This window comes from Bufo gargarizans, chromosome 3 (assembly GCF_014858855.1).
Source record: "Bufo gargarizans isolate SCDJY-AF-19 chromosome 3, ASM1485885v1, whole genome shotgun sequence".
NCBI lineage: Eukaryota > Metazoa > Chordata > Amphibia > Anura > Bufonidae > Bufo > Bufo gargarizans.
Genome location: NC_058082.1, coordinates 475,299,209 through 475,321,675, shown reverse-complemented (window position 1 = coordinate 475,321,675; position 22,467 = coordinate 475,299,209). Strand labels below are relative to the sequence as shown.

The following is a 22,467-nucleotide window of genomic DNA, read 5'->3' as shown; positions in this document are numbered from 1 at the left end:
GTCCATTATACTGGTCTGTCAACAGAACCTTTTTAGAAGGCATATTTCTGTGAAGTCCTAAAATGCTCTTTTACATATATAAGTCACTTTTTTTTCTAGGGTGTGGCAATCTTCTGGATAAAGCCTTCTGACCTACAAACAGTAGTGTCTGATGCATGGTTCCACGTTCTGTTGTAAGTCTTTATTAGTGCATTTAAGCGTCTACATCAATTTCTTAGAATCTTTTAAGCTCTTTGTGATTGGCCTGTTTTAGGTCTTAATGGGACTGTCTCATCTTAAATATTGATGGCGTATTTCTAGACTATGCCATCAATGTCAGATAGGGTGGGTCCCACACCTATCTCTAGAATGGGCCCTCGAAATTGAAGGAGAGCACATGACGCAAGTGTGGTTATTGCTCTATTCATTTCTACGAGGCTTTTATGGGGCTTCACCCCCACTGAACGAGCAGCCAGTTGTCGGGAAGGAACGCTTCCCTTCCCGATAATCGGCTGCTACTCTGGCCGTGTAAACCCACCGTGAGTTAACACCATTGATAGGATTAGTAAATCTGGGCCACAGTAATAATGAAGTAAGCCAAAAAGAATAATACACAGTGCCTCGTCTGTAAAGGGGTGTGGATTCATGAGAAAGGGTCATGGTTTAGGATGAGCCAATCTCTGACCAAATTTTTGGTATACAAATACTGCTGCACATATACAGTCCTGATCAAAAGTTTAAGACCACTTGAAAAATGGCAAAAAGTCATATTTAGCATGGCTGGATCTTAACAAGGTTCCAAGTAGAGCTTCAACATGCAACAAGAAGAAATGGGAGTGAGACAAAACATTTTTTGAGCATTCAATTTAATTAAAACAACGAATAAACTGAAACAGGCTGTTTTTCAGCTGATCAAAAGTTTACCTGACCACACCTCAAAAAAAAAACTAAACCCCCCTCAAAACAGAAATCCAACTTCCAAACATGAACTCAGTAATGAGTAGCTCCGCCGATATTGTTTATCACTTTCAAAATTCGTTTCGGCATGCTTGATGCAAGTGTTTCTATGAGGTGAGTGGGAACATTTCTCCAGGTGGTGATTTAGATCAGGGGAACACGCAGGATGGGTCAAAAGAGTGATGTTATTCTCCTGGAAGAAGTCCCTTGTCCTGTGGGCATTGTCTACTGTAGCGTTGTCCTGTTGAAAAACCCAGTCGTTACCACACAGACGAGGACCCTCAGTCTTGAGGAATGCTCTCTGCAACATCTGGACATAGCCAGCAGCTGTTGGATACCCCTGCACTTCCTGAAGCTCCATTGTTCCACTGAAGGAAAAAGCACCCCAGACCATCATGGCGCCCCCTCCACTGTGGTGCGTAGAAAACATCTCAGGTGGGATCTGCTTGTCATGCCAGTAACGTTGGAAACCATCAGGACCATCAAGGTAAAAAAAAATCTCATCAGCGAATAAAACTTTCTTCCACCTTTGAATGTCCCATGTTTGGTGCTCTCTTGCAAAGTCCAAACGAGCAGTTCTGTGGCATTCAAGGAGACGAGGTCTTTGAATACGTTTTTTGTTTTTGAAGCCCTTCAGTCTCAGATGCCGTCTGATGGTTATGGGGCTGCAGTCAGCACCAGTAAGGGCCTTAATTTGGGTCAAGGATCGTCCAGTGTCTTGACGGACAGCCAATTGGATCCTCAGTGCTGATTAAATTTTTGTTGGGTCTTCCACTTGACTTTTTTGTTCCATAACCCTCAGGATCATTTAAGAAATTCCAAATGACTGTCTTACTGCGTCCCACCTCAGCAGCAATGGCGCGCTGTGAGAGACCCTGCTTATGCAGTTCAACAACCCGACCACGTTCAAAAAAGGGAGAGTTTTTTTGCCTTTGCATCACAACGTGTGACTACCTGACAGAAAATGACAACGAATCCACATCTTTGCACAGATTTGGCCTTTTAAAGGCATGTGGTCCTAATATTTTGATCAGCTGAAAAACAGCCTGTTTCAGTTGAATCGTTATTTTCAATTAATTGAATGCTCCCATTTCTTCTTGTTGCATGTTGAAGCTCTACTTGGAACCTTGTTAAGATCCAACAATGTAAAATATGATTTTTTTGCCATTTTTCAAGTGGTCTTAAACTTTTGATCAGGACTGTATCATCCAGCATAAATTTGGACTACAGAAACGCAAGGAAATGGAGCTCATAGTACCAAAATATAAAAATATATATTTTATTGGAACAATTGGAATTACATAAATGAAGAAACCAGTAAGTGTGATGCCATTAACAGGGTAAAATAAGAGCAGAGGATAAAAAAGAAAGAGCGCCACCCTGGGGAAGCACACGAGTCAAAAATACAACATATATATATGTAAATCATAGGGAAATACTGGGTACAGTGCCCAACCTATGAAAAAGGGCAATAAGGCTAATGTACAGTCGTGGCCAAAAGTTTTGAGAATGACACAAATATTAGTTTTCACAAAGTTTGCTGCTAAACTGCTTTTAGATCTTTGTTTCAGTTGTTTCTGTGATGTAGTGAAATATAATTACACGCACTTCATACATTTCAAAGGCTTTTATCGACAATTACATGACATTTATACAAAGAGTCAGTATTTGCAGTGTTGGCCCTTCTTTTTCAGGACCTCTGCAATTCGACTGGGCATGCTCTCAATCAACTTCTGGGCCAATTTCTGACTGATAGCAACCCATTCTTTCATAATCACTTCTTGGAGTTTGTCAGAATTAGTGGGTTTTTGTTTGTCCACCCGCCTCTTGAGGACTGACCACAAGTTCTCAATGGGATTAAGATCTGGGGAGTTTCCAGGCCATGGACCCAAAATGTCAACGTTTTGGTCCCCGAGCCACTTAGTTATCACTTTTGCCTTATGGCACGGTGCTCCATCGTGCTGGAAAATGCATTGTTCTTCACCAAACTGTTGTTGGATTGTTGGAAGAAGTTTTGGTACCATTCTTTATTCATGGCTGTGTTTTTGGGCAAAATTGTGAGTGAGCCTACTCCCTTGGATGAGAAGCAACCCCACACATGAATGGTCTCAGGATGCTTTACTGTTGGCATGACACAGGACTGATGGTAGCGCTCACCTTTTCTTCTCCGGACAAGCCTTTTTCCTGATGCCCCAAACAATCGGAAAGAGGCTTCATCAGGGAATATGACTTTGCCCCAGTCCTCAGCAGTCCATTCACCATATTTTTTGCAGATCAATCTGTCCCTGATGTTTTTTTTGGAGAGAAGTGGCTTCTTGCTGCCCTTCTTGACACCAGGCCATCTTCCAAAAGTCTTCACCTCACTGTGCGTGCAGATGCGCTCACACCTGCCTGCTGCCATTCCTGAGCAAGCTCTGCACTGGTGGCACTCTGATCCCGCAGCTGAATCCTCTTTAGGAGACGATCCTGGCGCTTGCTGGACTTTCTTGGACGCCCTGAAGCCTTCTTAACAAGAATTGAACCTCTTTCCTTGAAGTTCTTGATGATCCTATAAATTGTTGATTGAGGTGCAATCTTAGTAGCCACAATATCCTTGCCTGTGAAGCCATTTTTATGCAACGCAATGATGGCTGCACGCGTTTCTTTGCAGGTCACCATGGTTATCAATGGAAGAACAATGATTTCAAGCATCACCCTCCTTTTAACAGGTCAAGTCTGCCATTTTTAACCCAATCAGCCTGACATAATGATCTCCAGCCTTGTGCTCATCAACATTCTCACCTGAGTTAACAAGACGATTACTGAAATGTTCTCAGCAGGTCCTTTAATGACAGCAATGAAATGCAGTGGAAAGGTTTTTTGGGGATTAAGTTAATTTTCATGGCAAAGAAGGACTATGCAATTCATCTGATCACTCTTCATAACATTCTGGAGTATATGCAAATTGCTATTATAAAAACTTAAGCAGCAACTTTTTCAAGTTCCAATATTTATGTAATTCTCAAAACTTTTGGCCACGACTGTACATAGGTTGGACAGTGGTCTTTCCCCTCCTTTCCCTCCTTTCCCTTGCCCCCCTCCACATCCCCCACCCCTACTTTCCCCTCCCTTCCCCCCTTTCTTTTCCTCCCTCCCCCCCCTCCTTTCCTCTCTCCCCCCCCCCCCCCCTTCTTCCCTTCCTACTCCTCCTAGGCACTTTGGCACTTCACTGATTTATTCATTTATTTATTTCATATATATTTTTTGTATAGTACACCACTGTGATTACACATATATTGGTTTAACAGTGTTTGATCACTATATGGTTTCACTCTTTAGATTGAGGTATACAGATTTTATCTCATGTAACCTGCTTCTGCACATTGCACTTTACAAATTATGTAGTATTGGTTTCAATACAGCATACATGATCATCATCATTGTAATTGTATATATATATATATATATATATATATATATTTTATTTCACTAGCACTATATATTTCACGTTTGCAATCATGGATCTAAATATTAACTTAATTGCATTATGTCGTTTCTTGCACTATATCATATCATGTTTATGGTCACTGCATTTTATTAATATTCTTTTATTCATTTTATTCATTTTGTTTATTATCAATTGTAACATCTTCGGTCACTGTCCTTATTAATTTTTATTTTTCTCTGTATTGTTAATCTTTATAGTCTGTATTTATTTATTTTATCAGATTTACACTCATACTTTTATGTATTATCATGTATCTCTAATTACCATCACGTTTTTTATGCCTGTATACTTCGATTATGATGTGTATTTATATACTGATGTGTTACTGATGGGGAAACTTTTCAAGAAGGGTGGCGGCCAGTTTGAAGTCGGCCATTTTGAATCCAACTTTAGTTTTTTCAATAGGAAGAGGGTCATGTGACACATCAAACTTATTGGGAATTTTACAAGAAAAACAATGGTGTGCTTGGTTTTAACGTAACTCTATTCTTTCATGAGTTATTTACAAGTTTCTGACCACTTATAAAATGTGTTCAATGTGCTGCCCATTGTGTTGGATTGTCAATGCAACCCTCTTCTCCCACTCTTCACACATTGATAGCAACACTGTAGGAGAAATGCTAGCACAGGCTTCCAGTATCCGTAGTTTCAGGTGCTGCACATCTCGTATCTTCACAGCATAGACAATTGCCTTCAGATGGCCCCAAAGATAAAAGTCTAAGGGGGTCAGATCGGGAGACTTTGGGGGCCATTCATCTGGCCCACGATGTCACCAGACATCAACACAATTTCTATCCGCTCTGCACGTGTTAACCTTGGCGACATGTTAATGGCTGTAAACAAAGAGAAACTTGTAAATAACTAATGAAAGAATAAAGTTACGTTAAAACCAAGCACACCATTGTTTTTCTTGTGAAATTCCCAATAAGTTTGATGTCACATTACCATCTTCCTATTGAAAAAACAAAAGTTGGATTCAAAATGGCCGACTTCAAAATGGCCGCCATGGTCACTACCCATCTTGAAAAGTTTCCCCCCTCACATATACTAATGTGCCACAAACAGGAAGTTAATATCACCAACCATTCCCATTTTATTAAGGTGTATCCATATAAATGGCCCACCCTGTATATTATGTTGTATTGATGCATATACATATGATGGCTCTCGGGTTAAACAATCGGGTATTTTCTATGGGAGGCACACTGTTATACTTTTATGCTGGTGCCCTGATCCTCCTCCTCTGTTGTGATGTGTGCGCGCGTCATCCAGCACCGCCTCCGGAGCCTCGCGTCCTCAGGCCGTAGCCGTCCGATCATGTGACTGGGTCGCATGGTGTGGGCGTGTCGGCGGGACGCTGGCCGTGGGGCGGCTGGACACGGTTTTGCTGGATTCTCGCGCGCCAATGGACATCCAAAGGACGTACACACCTGGGGATTTGTGAGTATCGATCTTTTCATTTGTTGAGAGAGGCTGTAAATATCTGATTCACAGTGATGGCGTTACCCCCTGACGAAGGCACGCCAAAACGCGCGTTGGGGTAGTGCCATCCTGGGTAATTCAGCACACGGTCCTCTTTAGGGGAGCTCTGGTCCTCTTGTTACTTCCCTTTTTGGCAACACGACCATGGTGCTTTACTACACCTGGTCTTTATGGTTGGACTGTTCATTCTCATTTGTTCAACACACCATATCTTACTGCCATGTGGGGTTCTTATGCTGACCACTGTCTCACCTATGTACATTAGCCTTATTGCCCTTATTCATAGGTTGGGCACTGTACCCAGTATTTCCCCATGATTTACATACATATGCTGTATTTTTGACTCGTGTGCTTCCCCAGGGTGGCGCTCTTTCTTTTCTGTCCTCTGCTCCTATTTTACCCTGTTAATGGTATCACACTTACTGGTTTCTTCATTTATGTAATTTTAATTATGTTCCAATAAAATATATATTTTTATATTTTGGTACTATGAGCTCCATTTTCTTTTGTTTCTGTTGTTGTACTCGGGAGCTAGTGCAGAGTTACCCCTTACGGGTGTCCCTTTTGGTGGCATTGGGTGGGCACTGTCCTTTACCCCTCCCGGGGACACTCGGGGTCTTTTTTGTTTCTCTGATAAATTTAGACTAGGCTGTCTAGTCTAAGTTGACACTATTTGTTAGACAGGATTAGTACAGTTTCCCCATTTTCTGCCTTTTCCTATACTGTATATACTTTTATGCATGAACTTTTGAAACCCGTTTAATGCATGGACATTCATTCACCAGCTTCACACAAGCCGTCCTGGTCATCCTATCGACATTAACTTATACATATGGAGCGCAAGAATATCTGATCTTCGTTGTCATCGCCATGGCTGTTGGGTGGACAAACATGTTGTACTACACAAGAGGATTTCAGTCCCTGGGTATCTACAGTGTTATGATTCAGAGGGTAGATATCAATCCTGATTATTCAATGCCAAGTGTAACTTCAGAGTGCGTCTTACAGCAATTGTGATGTACAATGAGGAAGAATTGTAACATACTCCATAGTGTGACATTAGAAAGTCTGAACTCACATTATGCTATGTTAGCCATAAAGGTATGTTCACACTGTAATGTTTCAAAGTGGATTTCAGCATACGGCAGGGCGGATTTGGCATTTCTGGAGACCCAAGCAAAGTTATGTCTTGTGGCCCCGTCGAACCACTAAACTCTGCCCCCTTTGGCCCATTAAGCCCCACTGTCAGTATTACAGTAGTGAACTTCTACTACTGCTCTGCAGCTAGAAAGGTCCCCACACCTTGGCTGCATTAGTACTATGTTCGCCCCTGGCTTAGTTGCACGTTGAATTTTTTCAGTCAATCATTCAGGCCAGCAGGGGGCCCCTTCATCTCTGGGGCCCCAAGCATTTGCTTGGAGGTAAAGACCGACCCTGCATACGGCATAAGAATGGACGTCTCCGGAGACGGTCGAAACGTTGCTTTATTTTGCTGCTGGTTCATTTAAAGACCGCATTTTTTCACCAATGGAAGAGTGCTGCAGATTTTTTTATATATCTATTTCATGCTGGGACCCATAGCCAGGATCTCTATCTGCGAGCATCATCACCCTTCTTAATGGCATTTTTTCCCATGTGGGGAGTTGTAGTGCTGCTTATCATTCTATTCTCCTATCCTGAGGATAGGCCATCAGTATGAGATTCCTGGATAACCCCTTTAACACAATGTGAGATATAAATCTCTGTTTAAATAAGACTTGTGCCAAGCCATGCTCATTGCACGTCCATCATTTCATTAATAACTCCTGCTGCAGTTTAGAGCATCCACAATTCCCCTGGCCTCTGGCAGAGATTATATGCTGGAGGAACAAAGGATTATGTTAATTCTAACATGTCTGATCCTTGTGCTTATCAATGCACTTTCTGGCTGTCTTGTATACACAGGATCCCACCAGGTTTGGCTAACATTTACCATGTGTATGAACAGCTTGAGGGCATTTTTTTATTATTGCATTGTACACATTTGAGCTAAAGTATTTTTTTCAATTAGTCTTTATTAAAAATGTTGAGCCCTTTTCTCTGTAAAGCCTTGAGATTCTCTAGTAGCCTGCTGTCTGTTTTCACTCTGTTCCATCAGGCAACTCAGCTGACTGCTCGTTATCTCTGATCAAGTTGGTAATTAGCCATTTAGGCTTTTTGTATTTATCTCTGATCTCTGACCTCCTAAACACTCACTATAGCTCAATTCTTATCTAACTTGTAGGAAAGTGGCTTAAATAAGTGTTTATGACCTTTTAGTAATAGGATAAGGGTCATTAGATGACCAGCACAAAGTAAAAGTACAATTCACACAGCTGGACAGTTAAACTTTGTGACAGAACGGCTGAATATTTTTAATAAAGACCAATTGATAAAATGATTTTTAGCCGAAAATGATTAATTGATAAAATGATTTTTAGCCGAAAATGATTAAAATGTAATCGTAAAAAAATTAATAAATTGTCCCCGAAGTGCTCTCTGAAAACTGTCCTATCTACCTATTACAGAAGATCGGGGAGTAAGAAGCACTGGGGGCAGCCCTGAGGAAAAATAGATCTGTGCTTATGAAACAACATATATTTATTTTCCAGATCATATTGAATGATGTCTTGAAGTTTTTATTCGTATATGTTCTCTTCCTACTTGGATTTGGTGTAGGTAAGCAGATTTGTCTTTTCTATACATAAAATGATTGTGTTAGTTCAGATAGTCGGGTTAAATGGCTAATTTGATTGTGTGGCTCAGCCAGGGATTCAGCGACGTAGTCACACACTATTCTGTATTCATCAGATGATGTTGTTAATTATACTGTATATTTATACAGCTACAGTATTTATATAAATTTAAAATAGAAAAATTATCTACACTTTTTTAACCAACTAGTCCTTGTATTGCTCCAGCAAATCTAAAATTAAAAAGTAGTAACTCAGCAAATAACCTTCTGTATTTAATCAGATAGTTCAGTTATGTGTTACGTCATCTGCCCCCATGTTCTGTAGGATAACAAGTTGGTGGGGCAAATTGCTAGTACATGCAAAATAAAAAATTTTGGGTTCAGTTAGTTAGACCGGCATTTTAGACACTGGTCCTAATACGCCTTGCCCTGGCGCATCATGTGCCTACGTTATGTAGAGGCGCCAGCCTCTACATAACTTAAGCACATCCACCGCCGGCCTAAATTTAGATAATTTTTCTACGCCTAAAAAAGGTGTAGAATATGTTAAATGAGATGGGTCTGTCAGCCGACCCACGGCACTCCCCCTTTTTAGACCTGGCGTGAGCGGGTAAAAGTGGCAGATTCAGCACTGCAACAGGTGTACGTAAAGAAATGGCATATATCTAATAATAAATGACCCCCTTTGTCTTACTTTCCACAGCTCTTGCGTCACTCATTGAACGCTGCATGGAGGGGGACGAGTGCAGTTCTTATAACAGCTTCAGAACGGCTATTGTGGAACTATTCAGCCTTACCATAGGATTAGGAGACTTGGTGACGCAGCAGGACTCAAAATATCCCACCCTGTTTCTGCTTCTTCTGATAGTTTATGTCATCTTAACATTCGTGCTTCTCCTCAATATGTTAATTGCATTAATGAGTGAAACTGTGGAAAAAATTTCTAAGGATAGTGAACACATCTGGAGGCTTCAGGTGCGTATACAACCGCGTCGGACTGTGGTGCCTAGAGCCCACCAGTGCAATTCTTTCTGTGGGCCCACTCTACAGCTACAGGCAAATATCATCAGACCCCTATTTACAAATCCCTAAAACTGCACCAAACTCCTTTATTTTCAGTATTAACTGGGTAGTTTGTTAAATAATCTACCCAGTTTTTTATATGAAGGTTAAGAGAAAACTGATTACTTGTATGTAGTGCTGTCTGTAAACTGTACCATGTGCACATTGAGCAAAAAGTGGGGGACTAGGAGCCCATCCTGGATCAGGGGCCCACCAGAGGATTTTCCTAGTATACAGAGAGACCCAGTGTATTGGAATCAATTGCCAGCATCCCCATTGGCCGCTTGGGGATGCCAGTAATATTTTTCAAGGTTTAGTCATTAGCCGCATGTGTTTGAAACAGCGGAGACCTGCCGGCCATGGTGTCCGCTGCACGTGTGAGCAGGCGCCATGTTTACCCATCGCTCCAGCAACCGTACATGTATGGCGCTGGTAGCGAAAGGGTTAATGGTTCACTTAGTTATGTGTGTCTTTGCATGTATGTAACCTTTCTTATGTCTATGAGGTCAGCTGGTACCGCCAAGTTCTTGCATTTAGTTTTGGAAGTCAAAATCAGGGATGGATCATAAAAAGAGAGAAAGTATACAAATGCGACTTCTCTTCTTTTAATTCACTCCTGGTTTTGACATCTAAAACTGCGTCAGGAAACCTGACCATGTGGCTGTACCCGAACTTTTGAACATTATGTGGGAGATTTCTAAAAAACTGGCATTTTACACCAGTCTTTGAATTCTCCAGAAACTATGTGGCTGGGCAAGTTATTCTTCAGTCTAGTTTCTGTCACATTGAGCTTGAGAATGGCTGTGTTTGGGAGGTGAAGTGGCAGCATTAGTGTTGGTCGAGCACCAAAGTGCTCGTGTGCTCCAGTAGAACACTTGCCGATGCTTGGGTGCTCTACAGAGCACCCGAGCACAATGAAAGTCAATGGGAGAACCTGAGCATTAAACCAGGCACCCCCTGCTCTGAAGAGGGCAGGACTCTATTTCGGGTTAGGAGTCCCTGCTCTGACTCCATATATAGCTATGTCCATATATGGAATCAGTGCTTGGGGACACCACAGTGTATTTAAATCTAATTTAGTCTCTATTTCTGAAAAGTTTCTGGCAGGATTTGAACTCACAACCTTCTACATTACAGCCAAGAATCTTAAACACTACACAATAGAGCTGCATGGCCAGTTACTTTAAAAAACAAAAACAACAACAAAAAAACAATCTGAGACTTCTGCTGTATAGGAATACTTGCTGTATAAGTATTCATATACAGCAGAAGTCTATTTTTTTTATTTTATTTTTATAACTGACCCTGCAGCTCTATAGTGTAGTGGTTAACATTCTGGGCTGTAATGTAGAAGGTTGTGAGTTGAGTCCTGTCAGAAACTTTTCAGAAAAATATATTATAATATATGTAAATATATTATGGCTAAAACATCAGTAGTAGTTTCCCACATATTATGCATTCATACATATCAGAAGTATATCTACAGTCGTGGCCAAAAGTTTTCAGAATGACACAAATATTAGTTTTCACAAAGTTTGCTGCTAAACTGCTTTTAGATCTTTGTTTCAGTTGTTTCTGTGATGTAGTGAAATATAATTACACGCACTTCATACGTTTCAAAGGCTTTTATCGACAATTACATGACATTTATGCAAAGAGTCAGTATTTGCAGTGTTGGCCCTTCTTTTTCAGGACCTCTGCAATTCGACTGGGCATGCTCTCAATCAACTTCTGGGCCAATTCCTGACTGATAGCAACCCATTCTTTCATAATCACTTCTTGGAGTTTGTCAGAATTAGTGGGTTTTTGTTTGTCCACCCGCCTCTTGAGGATTGACCACAAGTTCTCAATGGGATTAAGATCTGGGGAGTTTCCAGGCCATGGACCTAAAATGTCAATGTTTTGGTCTCCGAGCCACTTAGTTATCACTTTTGCCTTATGGCACGGTGCTCCATCGTGCTGGAAAATGCATTGTTCTTCACTAAACTGTTGTTGGATTGTTGGAAGAAGTTGCTGTTGGAGGGTGTTTTGGTGCCATTCTTTATTCATGGCTGTGTTTTGGGGCAAAATTGTGAGTGAGCCCACTCCCTTGGATGGGAAGCAACCCCACACATGAATGGTCTCAGGATGCTTTACTGTTGGCATGACACAGGACTGATGGTAGCACTCACCTTTTCTTCTCTGGACAAGCCTTTTTCCAGATGCCCCAAACAATAAGAAAGAGGCTTCATCGAAGAATATGACTTTGCCCCAGTCCTCAGCAGTCCATTCACCAAACTTTCTGCAGAAGATCAATCTCTCCCTGATGTTTTTTTTTGTTTTTTTAGAGAAGTGGCTTCTTTGCTGCCCTTCTTGACACCAGGCCATCTTCCAAAAGCCTTCGCCTCGCTGTGCGTGCAGATGCGCTCACACCTGCCTGCTGCCATTCACGCAGCTGAATCCTCTTCAGGAGACGATCCTGGCGCTTGCTGGACTTTCTTGGACACCCTGAAGCCTTCTTAACAAGAATTGAACCTCTTTCCTTGAAGTTCTTGATGGTCCTATAAATTGTTGATTGAGGTGCAATCTTAGTAGCCACAATATCCTTGCCTGTGAAGCCATTTTTAGGCAACGCAATGATGGCTGCACGCGTTTCTTTGCAGGTCACCATGGTTAACAATGGAAGAACAATGATTTCAAGCATCACCCTCCTTTTAACAGGTCAAGTCTGCCATTTTAACCCAATCAGCCTGACATAATGATCTCCAGCCTTGTGCTCGTCAACATTCTCACATGAGTTAACAAGACGAGAAATGATCTCAGCAGGTCCTTTAATGACAGCAATGAAATGCAGTGGAAAGTTTTTTTTGGGATTAAGTTAATTTTCATGGCAAAGAAGGACTATGTAATTCATCTGATCACTCTTCATAACATTCTGGAATATATGCAAATTGCTATTATAAAAACTTAAGCAGCAACTTTTCCAATTTCCAATATTTATGTAATTCTCAAAACTTTTGGCCACGACTATATATACCAACTTCACCCGCACCTACTGTGTCCTTCTCCAATACCATGTAGATTGTAAGCCTCACGGGCAAGGCCCTCTCTTCTTCTGTACCTGTCTGTAACTCTGTTTATGATTAGTTTAATTGTCTGTATTATGTATGTATACCCCTTTTCATGTACAGCGCTGTGGAATGAATGGCGCTTTAATAATAAATAATAATAATAATAATATAAACATATATTCAGTGGGATGCGAAAGTTTGGGCAACCTTGTTAATCGTCATGATTTTTCTGTATAAATCGTTGGTTGTTACGATAAAAAATATCAGTTAAATATATCATATAGGAGACACACACAGTGATATTTGAGAAGTGAAATGAAGTTTATTGGATTTACAGAAAGTGTGCTATAATTGTTTAAACAAAATTAGGCAGGTGCATAAATTTGGGCACCACAAAAAAGAAATGAAATCAATATTTAGTAGATTCTCCTTTTGCAGAAATTACAGCCTCTAAACGCTTCCTGTAGGTTCCAATAAGAGTCTGGATTCTGGTTGAAGGTATTTTGGACCATTCCTCTTTACAAAACATCTTTAGTTCATTCAGGTTTGATGGCTTCATGGACAGCTCTCTTCACACCACAGATTTTCAATTATATTCAGGTCTGGGGACTGAGATGGCCATTCCAGAACGTTATACTTGTTCCTCTGCATAAATGCCTTAGTGGATTTTAAGCAGTGTTTAGGGTCGTTGTCTTGTTGAAAGATCCAGCCCCGGCGCAGCTTCAGCTTTGTCACTGATTCCTGGACATTGGTCTCCAGAATCTGCTGATACTGAGTGGAATCCATGCGTCCCTCAACTTTGACAAGATTCCCAGTCCCTGCACTGGCCCCACAGCCCCACAGCATGATGGAACCACCACCATATTTTACTGAAGGTAGCAGGTGTTTTTCTTGGAATGCTGTGTTCTTTTTCCTCCATGCATAACGCCCCTTGTTATGGCCAAATAACTCAATTTTAGTTTCATCAGTCCACAGCACCTTATTCCAAAATGAAGCTGTCTTGTCCAAATGTGCTTTAGCCCACCTCAAGCGGCACTTTTTGTGCTGTGGGCGGAGAAAAGGCGTCCTCTGCATCACTCTCGCATACAGCATCTCCTTGTGTAAAGTGTGCCGAATGGTTGAACGATGCACAGTGACTCCATCTGCAGCAAGATGATGTTGTAGATCTTTGGTGCTGGTCTGTGGGTTGACTCTGACTGTTCTCACCATTCATCGCTTCTCTCTATCCAAGATTTTTCTTGGTCTGCCACTTTGAGCCTTAACTTGAACGGAGCCTGTGGTCTTCCATTTCCTCAATATGTTCCTAACTGTGGAAACAGACGGCTGAAATCTCTGAGACAGCTTTCTGTATCCTTCCCCTAAACCATGATGGTGAACAATCTTTGTCTTCAGGTCATTTGAGAGTTGTTCAGAGAAAATTAAAAGAGGAGGGAAACTTACAATTGACCCCCTTATATATTGGATTCAGCTGTGTGTGTAAGTCAGGGGTCACTGAGCCTTCCAAGCCAATTTGAGTTCCAATAATTAGTTCTAAAGGTTTTGGAATCAATAAAATGACAACAGTGCCCAAATTTATGCACCTGCCTAATTTTGTTTAAACAATTATAGCACACTTTCTGTAAATCCAATAAACTTAATTTCACTTCTCAAATATTACTGTGTGTGTCTCCTATATGATATATTTAACTGACATTTTTTATCGTAACAACCAACTATTTGTACAGGAAAATCATGATGATTAACAAGGTTGCCCAAACTTTAGCATCCCACTGTATGTGTGTGTGTGTGTGTGTGTGTGTGTATATATATATATATATATATATATATACAGTAGAGACCAAAAGTTTTGACACACCTTCTCATTCAAAGAGTTTTCTTTATTTTCATGACTATGAAAATTGTAGATTCACACTGAAGGCATCAAAACTATGAATTAACACATGTGGAATTATATACATAACAAAAAAGTGTGAAACAACTGAAAATATGTTATATTCTAGGTTCTTCAAAGTAGCCACCTTTTGCTTTGATTACTGCTTTGCACACTCTTGGCATTCTCTTGATGAGCTTCAAAAGGTAGTCACCTGAAATGGTTTTCACTTCACAGGTGTGCCCTGTCGGGTTTAATAAGTAGGATTTCTTGCCTTATAAATGGGGTTGGGACCATCAGTTGCGTTGTGGAGAAGTCAGGTGGATACACAGCTGATAGTCCTACTGAATAGACTGTTACAATTTGTATTATGGCAAGAAAAAAGCAGCTAAGTAAAGAAAAACGAGTGGCCATCATTACTTTAAGAAATGAAGGTCCGTCAGTCCGAAAAATTGGGAAAACTTTGAAAGTGTCCCCAAGTGCAGTCACAAAAACCATCATGCGGACCGCTCCAGGAAAGGAAGACCAAGAGTCACCTCTGCTGTGGAGGATAAGTTTATCCGAGTCACCAGCCTCAGAAATCGCAGGTTAACAGCAGCTCAGATTAGAGACCAGGTCAATGCCACACAGAGTTCTAGCAGCAGACACATCTCTAGAAAAACTGTTAAGAGGAGACTGTGTGAATCAGGCCTTCATGGTAGAATATCTGCTAGGAAACCACTGCTAAGGACAGGCAACAAGCAGAAGAGACTTGTTTGGGCTAAAGAACACAAGGAATGGACATTAGACCAGTGGAAATCTGTGCATTGGTCTGATGAGTCCAAATTTGAGATCTTTGGTTCCAACCACTGTGTCTTTGTGCGACGCAGAAAGGGTGAACGGATGGACTCTACATGCCTGGTTCCCACCGTGAAGCATGGAGCAGGAGGTGTAATGGTGTGGGGGTGCTTTGCTGGTGACACTGTTGGGGATTTATTCAAAATTAAAGGCATACTGAACCAGCATGGCTACCACAGCATCTTGCAGCGGCATGCTATTCCATCCAGTTTGCGTTTAGTTGGACCATCATTTATTTTTCAACAGGACAATGACCCCAAACACATCTCCAGGCTGTGTAAGGGCTATTTGACCATGAATGAGAGTGATGGGGTGCTGCGCCAGATGACCTGGCCTCCACAGTCACCGGACCTGAACCCAATCGAGATGGTTTGGGGTGAGCTGGACCGCAGAGTGAAGGCAAAAGGGCCAACAAGTGCTAAGCATCTCTGGGAACTCCTTCAAGACTGTTGGAAGACCATCTCAGGTGACTACCTCTTGAAGCTCATCAAGAAAATGCCAAGAGTGTGCAAAGCAGTAATCAAAGCAAAAGGTGTCTACTTTGAAGAACCTAGAATATGACATATTTTCAGTTGTTTCACACTTTTTTGTTATGTATATCATTCCACATGTGTTAATTAATAGTTTTGATGCCTTCAGTGTGAATCTACAATTTTCATAGTCATGAAAATAAAGAAAGCTCTTTGAATGAGAAGGTGTGTCCAAACTTTTGGTCTGTACTGTATATATGTATATATATGTAAAGAAAAAATTTCTGAAAGGATTCGAACTTGCAACCTTCTACATTATAGCCCAGAATGTTAACCACTACACTATACAGCTGCCTGGCTAGTTACTTAAAACAAAATAAAAAATATGAGACTTCTGCTGTATAGGAATACTTATACAGCAAGTATTCCTATACAGCAGAAGTCTCATTTTTTATTTCTTTTGTAACTGGCCATGCAGCTGTATAGTGTAGTGGTTAACATTCTGGGCTGTAATGTCGAAGGTTGTGAGTTCAAATCCCACCAGAAGCTTTTCAGAAATAGAGGCTAAATTTGATTTAAATACACTGACTTGAGCATCGCGCTCGAGCATAGCTATACTTGCCGAACACTAGGCAGCACATTTCTGGGTCTAAGCAGTCATTGTCATTTTCTCTTTTTCCAGAGAGCAAGAACTATATTGGAATTTGAAACAAGAATGACAACTTATTTTAGAGAAATGTTTAAGGTTGGAGAGACGTGCAAATTCTCTGAAAATGATATCAGATTATGTTTAAGGTAATAGAAAGAGATGCAAATGTACGGTAATATAATTTTGACATGCGGTTATATTGTTAAAGGGGTTTAACATGTAATGATAAAAAAAAACGATGGGGATCATTTATTGAACAGAAATTTTCCTAAATTAGGCATATTTCTGGCACAGATTGTGGCGCAAAGGTCCTTTGCACCGCAATCTGCGACTTCTCCCCCCTCAGGGAGATTGGTGTGGGTGGGGAGGGGACAGGCAGCAGGCCCGTCTCATTTATCATTTTCTAAGTCTATTTTAGGCATAGAAAATGGTCTAAATGAAAGAGAGCTAGTAAGCTGTCTTACACATAGAACTGGTGTTGGATGCGCTGAAGTTATTTAAAAAAAAAAAACACCCATTTTGGGCAAGATCCTAAATTTGAAAAATATGAGGAGAGCATCAAATAAGGGATGTGGGCCCCATCGTGTTGCTGCTGGTGGAGCTCCTGTTGCAGGGAGAGGACGTGATAGATCTGTGGCAGCTACACGCACAAGTAAAACACCTTCCTCGGGTACGAGTAGGCGACAGAACCTTCAGCGTTATTTGATCGGGCCTAATGCGGCTCTACGAATGGTGAGGCCAGAACAAGTACAGGCAATAGTAGATTTGGTTGCTGACAGTGCCTCTAGTTCCTTCATATTGTCTCCCACCCAGTCTCCTGCTGAAAGATCAGAGTTGGCACCTGCAGCCGATGTCCATCTTTCACCCTTTCAAATCAGCCAAGCAGTCTGAGCCCCAAGTCATGCAGAAGTCTCTTCTGATTTTTGATGACTGCTAGCAGGGTTTCCCAGGGCTATCCACCTAGCCCTGTCCCAGAAGTGGAAGAGATTGAGTGCACCGATGCCCAACCACTTATGTTTCAAGATGAGTACATGGGAGGACCACCGCAGCACGTCTCGGATGATGACGAAACACAGGTGCCAACTGCTATGGCTTTCGAAAGGGTGCAGACCGACGAGGAGAGCAGGGGTGAAGACTGGGTGGAAGATGATGTGGAGGACGATGAGGTCCTCAACCCCACATGGAATCAAGGTCATCCAAGTGACCTGTGTAGTTCGGAAGAAGAGGCGGTGGTCACACAGAGCCACCAGAACAGCAGAAGAGGGAGCGGGTGCAAAAGCAGAGCGGCCGTCTCCTAGACAGTACGCCTGCTACTGCCCACCGCAGCATGGGACTGAGCACACCAAAGCCAACTCCAAGGAGTTCCCTGGCGTGGCAGTTCTTCAGACAATGTGCTGACGACAAGGCCCGAGTGGTTTGCACGCTGTGCAATCAGAGCCTGAAGCAAAGCATAAACGTTATCAACCTGAGCATAACCTGCATGACCAGGCATCTAAGTGCGAAGCACGAGCTGCAGTGGAGTAGACACCTCAAAAACAAAGAAAGGTCTCTGGTTCCTCCTGCTTCCTCTTCTACTGCAGTCTCGGTCTCTTCATCCACCTCCGGAGTGACAGTGGCAACTGCCAACCCGCAAACAGAGAATCTGCCAGCAACACCACCACCTGGGTCACCAAGCATCTCCACAATGTCCCACGGAAGCGTTCAGCTCTCCATCTCCCAAACACTGAAGCGGAAGAGGAAGTACCCCCCTACCCACTCGCAATCCCTGGCCCTGGATGCCAGCATTTCAAAATTACTGGCCTTTGAAATGCTGTCATTCCGTGTGGTAGAGATGGAGTGTGTTAAAAGCCTTATGGCGGTGGCTGTCCCACAGTACGTCGTGCCCAGCCGCCACTACTTTTCCAGGCGTGCCATCCCTTCACTGCACAACCAAGTGGGGGACAAAATCAGGTGTGAACTGCGCAACGCCATCTGTGGCAAGGTCCACCTAACTACGGATACGTGGACCAGTAAGCACGGTCAGGGACGTTATGTCTCCCTAACAGCACACTGGGTAAATGCAGTGGCGGCTGGGCCTGAGGCAGATAGCAGTTTGGCGCATGTCCTTCCACTACCGAGGATTGCAGGGCGCTTCAGTTTGCCTCCTGTTGCTTTCTCCTCCTACTCCGCTTCCTCATCCTCTACCAGCTCCTCATCTGGTCAGCGTAACACCTTCATCACCAACTTCAGCACAGCCAGGGGTAAACGACAGCAGGAAGTTTTAAAACTTATCTGTTTGGGGGGGGGGGGGGGCAAACCTCACACCGCGCAGGAGCTGTGGACGGGCCTGTAACAACAGACTGATGGGTGGTTGGTGCCAGTGAGCCTCAAGCCCAGCCTGTTGGTGTGCGATAATGGGCGAAATCTCGCAGCAGCTCTGGGACTAGCCGGTTTGACGCACATTCCTTGCCTGGCGCATGTGCTGAATTTGGTGGTGCAGAGCTGCTGCATAAAGTGTGGGCCGTCTGTGCGCGCTTTCGGCGTTCTCACCCTGCTGCTGCTCGCCTGTCAGCGCTGCAGCGTAACTTCGGCCTTCCAGCTCACTGCCTCATATGCGATGTGCCCACAAGATGGAACTCCACCTTGCACATGCTGGCCAGACTGTGCGAGCAGCAGCAGGCAATAGTGGAGTTTCAGCTGTAGCATGCATTGGTGAGTCGCTCTGCGAAACAGCACTATTTCACCACCAATGACTGCGCCTCCATGCAAGACCTGTGTTCCTTTCTGCGCTGTTTCGAGTACTCCACCAACATGGCCAGTGCCGATAACGCCATTCTCAGCGTTACTATCCCACTTCTATGCCTCCTTGAAAAGAAGAGGATGTGGCACAGGAGGAGGAGGAGGAAGAAGGATCATTTCATAGGGTTTCCGGCCAGTCATTCACAAGTGGCTCCGAGGGTGGGTTCCTGCACCCACAAATGCCAGGTACACAATTGTCCAGCCAGGGCACAGTTCTGGAGGATGGCGAGGTGGAGGAGGAACCGTGTTCACAGCAGGGTGGTACCCAAACCAGCTCATGGCCATCACTGGTGCGTGGCTGGGTGGATACAGAGGACACCGACGATACACCTCCCACAGAGGACAGCTTGTCGTTACCTCTGGTCAGCCTGGCACACATAAGCGATTACATGCTGAAGTGTCTCCGCAACGACCGCCGAGTTGCCCACATTCTAACTTGTGCTGATTACTGGGTGGCCACTCTACTGGGTCCCCGTTACAAGGACAACGTACCGTCCTTAATTCCATCTCTGGAGCGTGATCGTAAGATGCGCAAGTACAAGCGCACGCTGGTAGACGCGCTGCTGGTGGCACTCCCACCTGGCAGCAGGGGCACAATGGAAGCACAAGGCGAAGGCAGAGGAGGGGGAAGAGGTCGCCAATGCAGCTGGGGCACCACCAGCACCTCAGAAGGCAGGGTTAGCATGGCCGAAATGTGGAAAAGCTTTGTCAGCACTCCACAACAACCAGCACCACCAGCTGATATGGAACGTCTTAGCAGGAGGCAACATTTCAGCAACATGGTGGAACAGTATGTGTGCACGTACTGAATGATGGGTCTGCCCTCTTCAACTTCTGTGTCTCCAAATTTGGCACATGGCCTGAGCTTGCCCTTTACGTCTTGGAGGTGCTGGCCTGCCCTGCAGCCAGTGTATTGTCTGAACTTGTGTTTAGCACGGCAGGGGGCGTTATCACAGACAAGCGCAGCCGCCCGTCCACAGCCAATGTGGACAAGCTCACGTTCATTATAATTTACCAGGCATGGATCCCACAGGACTTGTCCTTACCTTGTGCAGAATAGACGTGTATACCGGCCTTACCCAGCCATTGTTATACTACAGCGCAATTGCTCATTGTTGTATTTTGGCTATTTCCCACTCTTTTGGAGTGTACCCTAATAAAAAAAATATATAATTTAAACCCAAAACTAGTGTTGGCTACCTCGTCCTCCTCCACCACCGCTTCCACCTACACCATTACGTCCACCGCCTCCTTAAACTCCTACTCCATATGGACCTCCACCTCATAAAACAAGATTTTTTAAAAAATTTGTACGTATTTTATTATGTAATTTTACTAATTTTTCTGTTACATTTTTGGGTGAAATTCACCAATTTTTGGCTGTGATATACCACTGCTATACCTAGTAGACAGGTAAAAAAAAAAGATTAATTTGTCTGTTACATATTCGTGTGAAATTAACCAATTTTTGGGTGTGACATACCACTGCTATACCTAGTAGACAGGTAACATTTCGCTAATTTGTCTGTTACATATTCGGGTGAAATTCACAAATTTTTGGGTTTGATATACCCCTGCTCTACCTAGTAGACAGGTAAGCAAATTTCACTAATTTGTCTGTTACATTCTCAGGTGAAATTCACAATTTTTGGGCTGTGATATACCCCTACTATACCTAGTAGACAGGTAAAAACATTTCACTAATTTGTCTGTTACATTCTTGGGTGACATTTGACCATTTTTGCCGTGATTAAACCCCTGTTTTGCATAGGTGACAGGGCCATAAATTTAAAAAAAATCGTCTGTTACATTGTCAGTTGACATTTTACCAATCTTGCTGTATACAAAGCCCTGCTCTGCATAGGTAACGGGGAATTAAATTTAAAAAATGACTTTGACATGTCCCACATTTGCTCTTTAATAATTTGTCACACTTTTCGGCTCGATCACATTTAATTTCAAACAATTAACCTCCCTTGGATGTGGTATCCCTTTCTCATGCTCCCTCTCCGGCGTGGAACTCTGATTCACCGCTAACCGTGATCAACATGGTAGGCACAGAAAATAACATCAAAAGTTGATAGAGAAGATATCCAATTGGATTGTGAACATCACAGGGACGTGCGACATGTTGGGGCAGTATGTGTGCACACATCTACACGTACTGACTGATGGGTCTGCCCCCTTCAACTTTTGGGCACATGGCCTGAGCTTGCCCTTTACCCCTTGGAGGTGCTGGCCTGCCCTGCAGCCAGTGTATTGCTTGAACGTTTGTTTAGCACGGCTGGAGGGGGTTATCACAGGTTATATTTCCCAATGTTTTGGGGTGTACCGTAATAAAAAAAAAAATATAATAATAATTAAAACCAAAAACCAGTGTAGGCTACCTCCTCCACCGCCGCTTCCACCTACACCGCCACATCCACCGCCTCCTCAACCTCCTACTTCATATGGACCTCGTCCTCCTAGATCAAGATTATTTTTAATTTTTACTTATTTTATGTTATTTGAAGTCATTTCCCTATCCACATTGCCATGCTCTTAACCACATTTTGCTGCCATTTGCAGCCCTCTAGCCCTTTCCATGACATTTGTAGAGCCATTTTAGTGCTCAAAAGTTCAGGTCTCCATTGACTTCAACATCCAGGTGTCCGCTCAATTCGTCCCAGAAGGAAGCGTCAATTTTGATGTAAATTTGTTTTCCCTTAGTCCTAACAGCAGCACAAGTGGGGATTTGCCCCTGTGAAGCTGGTCAGGACAGGCGGAATTTTTATTGAACAAAAAATCTCTGCCAAGTATCATTAATTAATTGATGCCACCCCTATATAACCTGCCCCCTGCCTGGACGGGGTTGCTTTCTTAACAAGTAATTCACACAACCAAAAGGGTGGGAAATTTGTGTGCTGCTGTTAGGACTAAGGGAAAACAAATTTACGTCAAAATTGACGCTTCCCTTTCGTCCTAACCAGCAGCACAAGTGGGGAAGTAGCAAGGACTTTACAGAAATCTAGGAGGGCAAAATATTATGTGTGAACATATATACCAACAAATAATTTCTCTCAGTCTAAGGGAGCGCAGCACTTAGAACGGAGTATCCAAAGGCAGCTCCTTCAGCTCGTCTTGAATCTATACG

General features: G+C 42.9%; 1 protein-coding gene across 3 annotated transcripts in view; it reads left to right on the top strand.

The window, feature by feature from the left end:
- The window catches only part of LOC122932398 (transient receptor potential cation channel subfamily V member 3-like), an 89,290-nt gene that overhangs the window by 60,604 nt on the left and 6,219 nt on the right, over window positions 1-22,467 (top strand). For 2 of the 3 annotated variants that reach the window (XM_044286770.1, XM_044286771.1), the window contains 5 exons: window positions 100-173; window positions 6,691-6,856; window positions 8,536-8,602; window positions 9,322-9,593; window positions 16,590-16,702. In XM_044286770.1, coding sequence (XP_044142705.1) covers window positions 100-173; window positions 6,691-6,856; window positions 8,536-8,602; window positions 9,322-9,593; window positions 16,590-16,702 — 692 coding nt within the window. The remainder of the gene's footprint in view (window positions 1-99; window positions 174-6,690; window positions 6,857-8,535; window positions 8,603-9,321; window positions 9,594-16,589; window positions 16,703-22,467) is intronic. The other variant, XR_006388302.1, reaches the window with a different exon arrangement.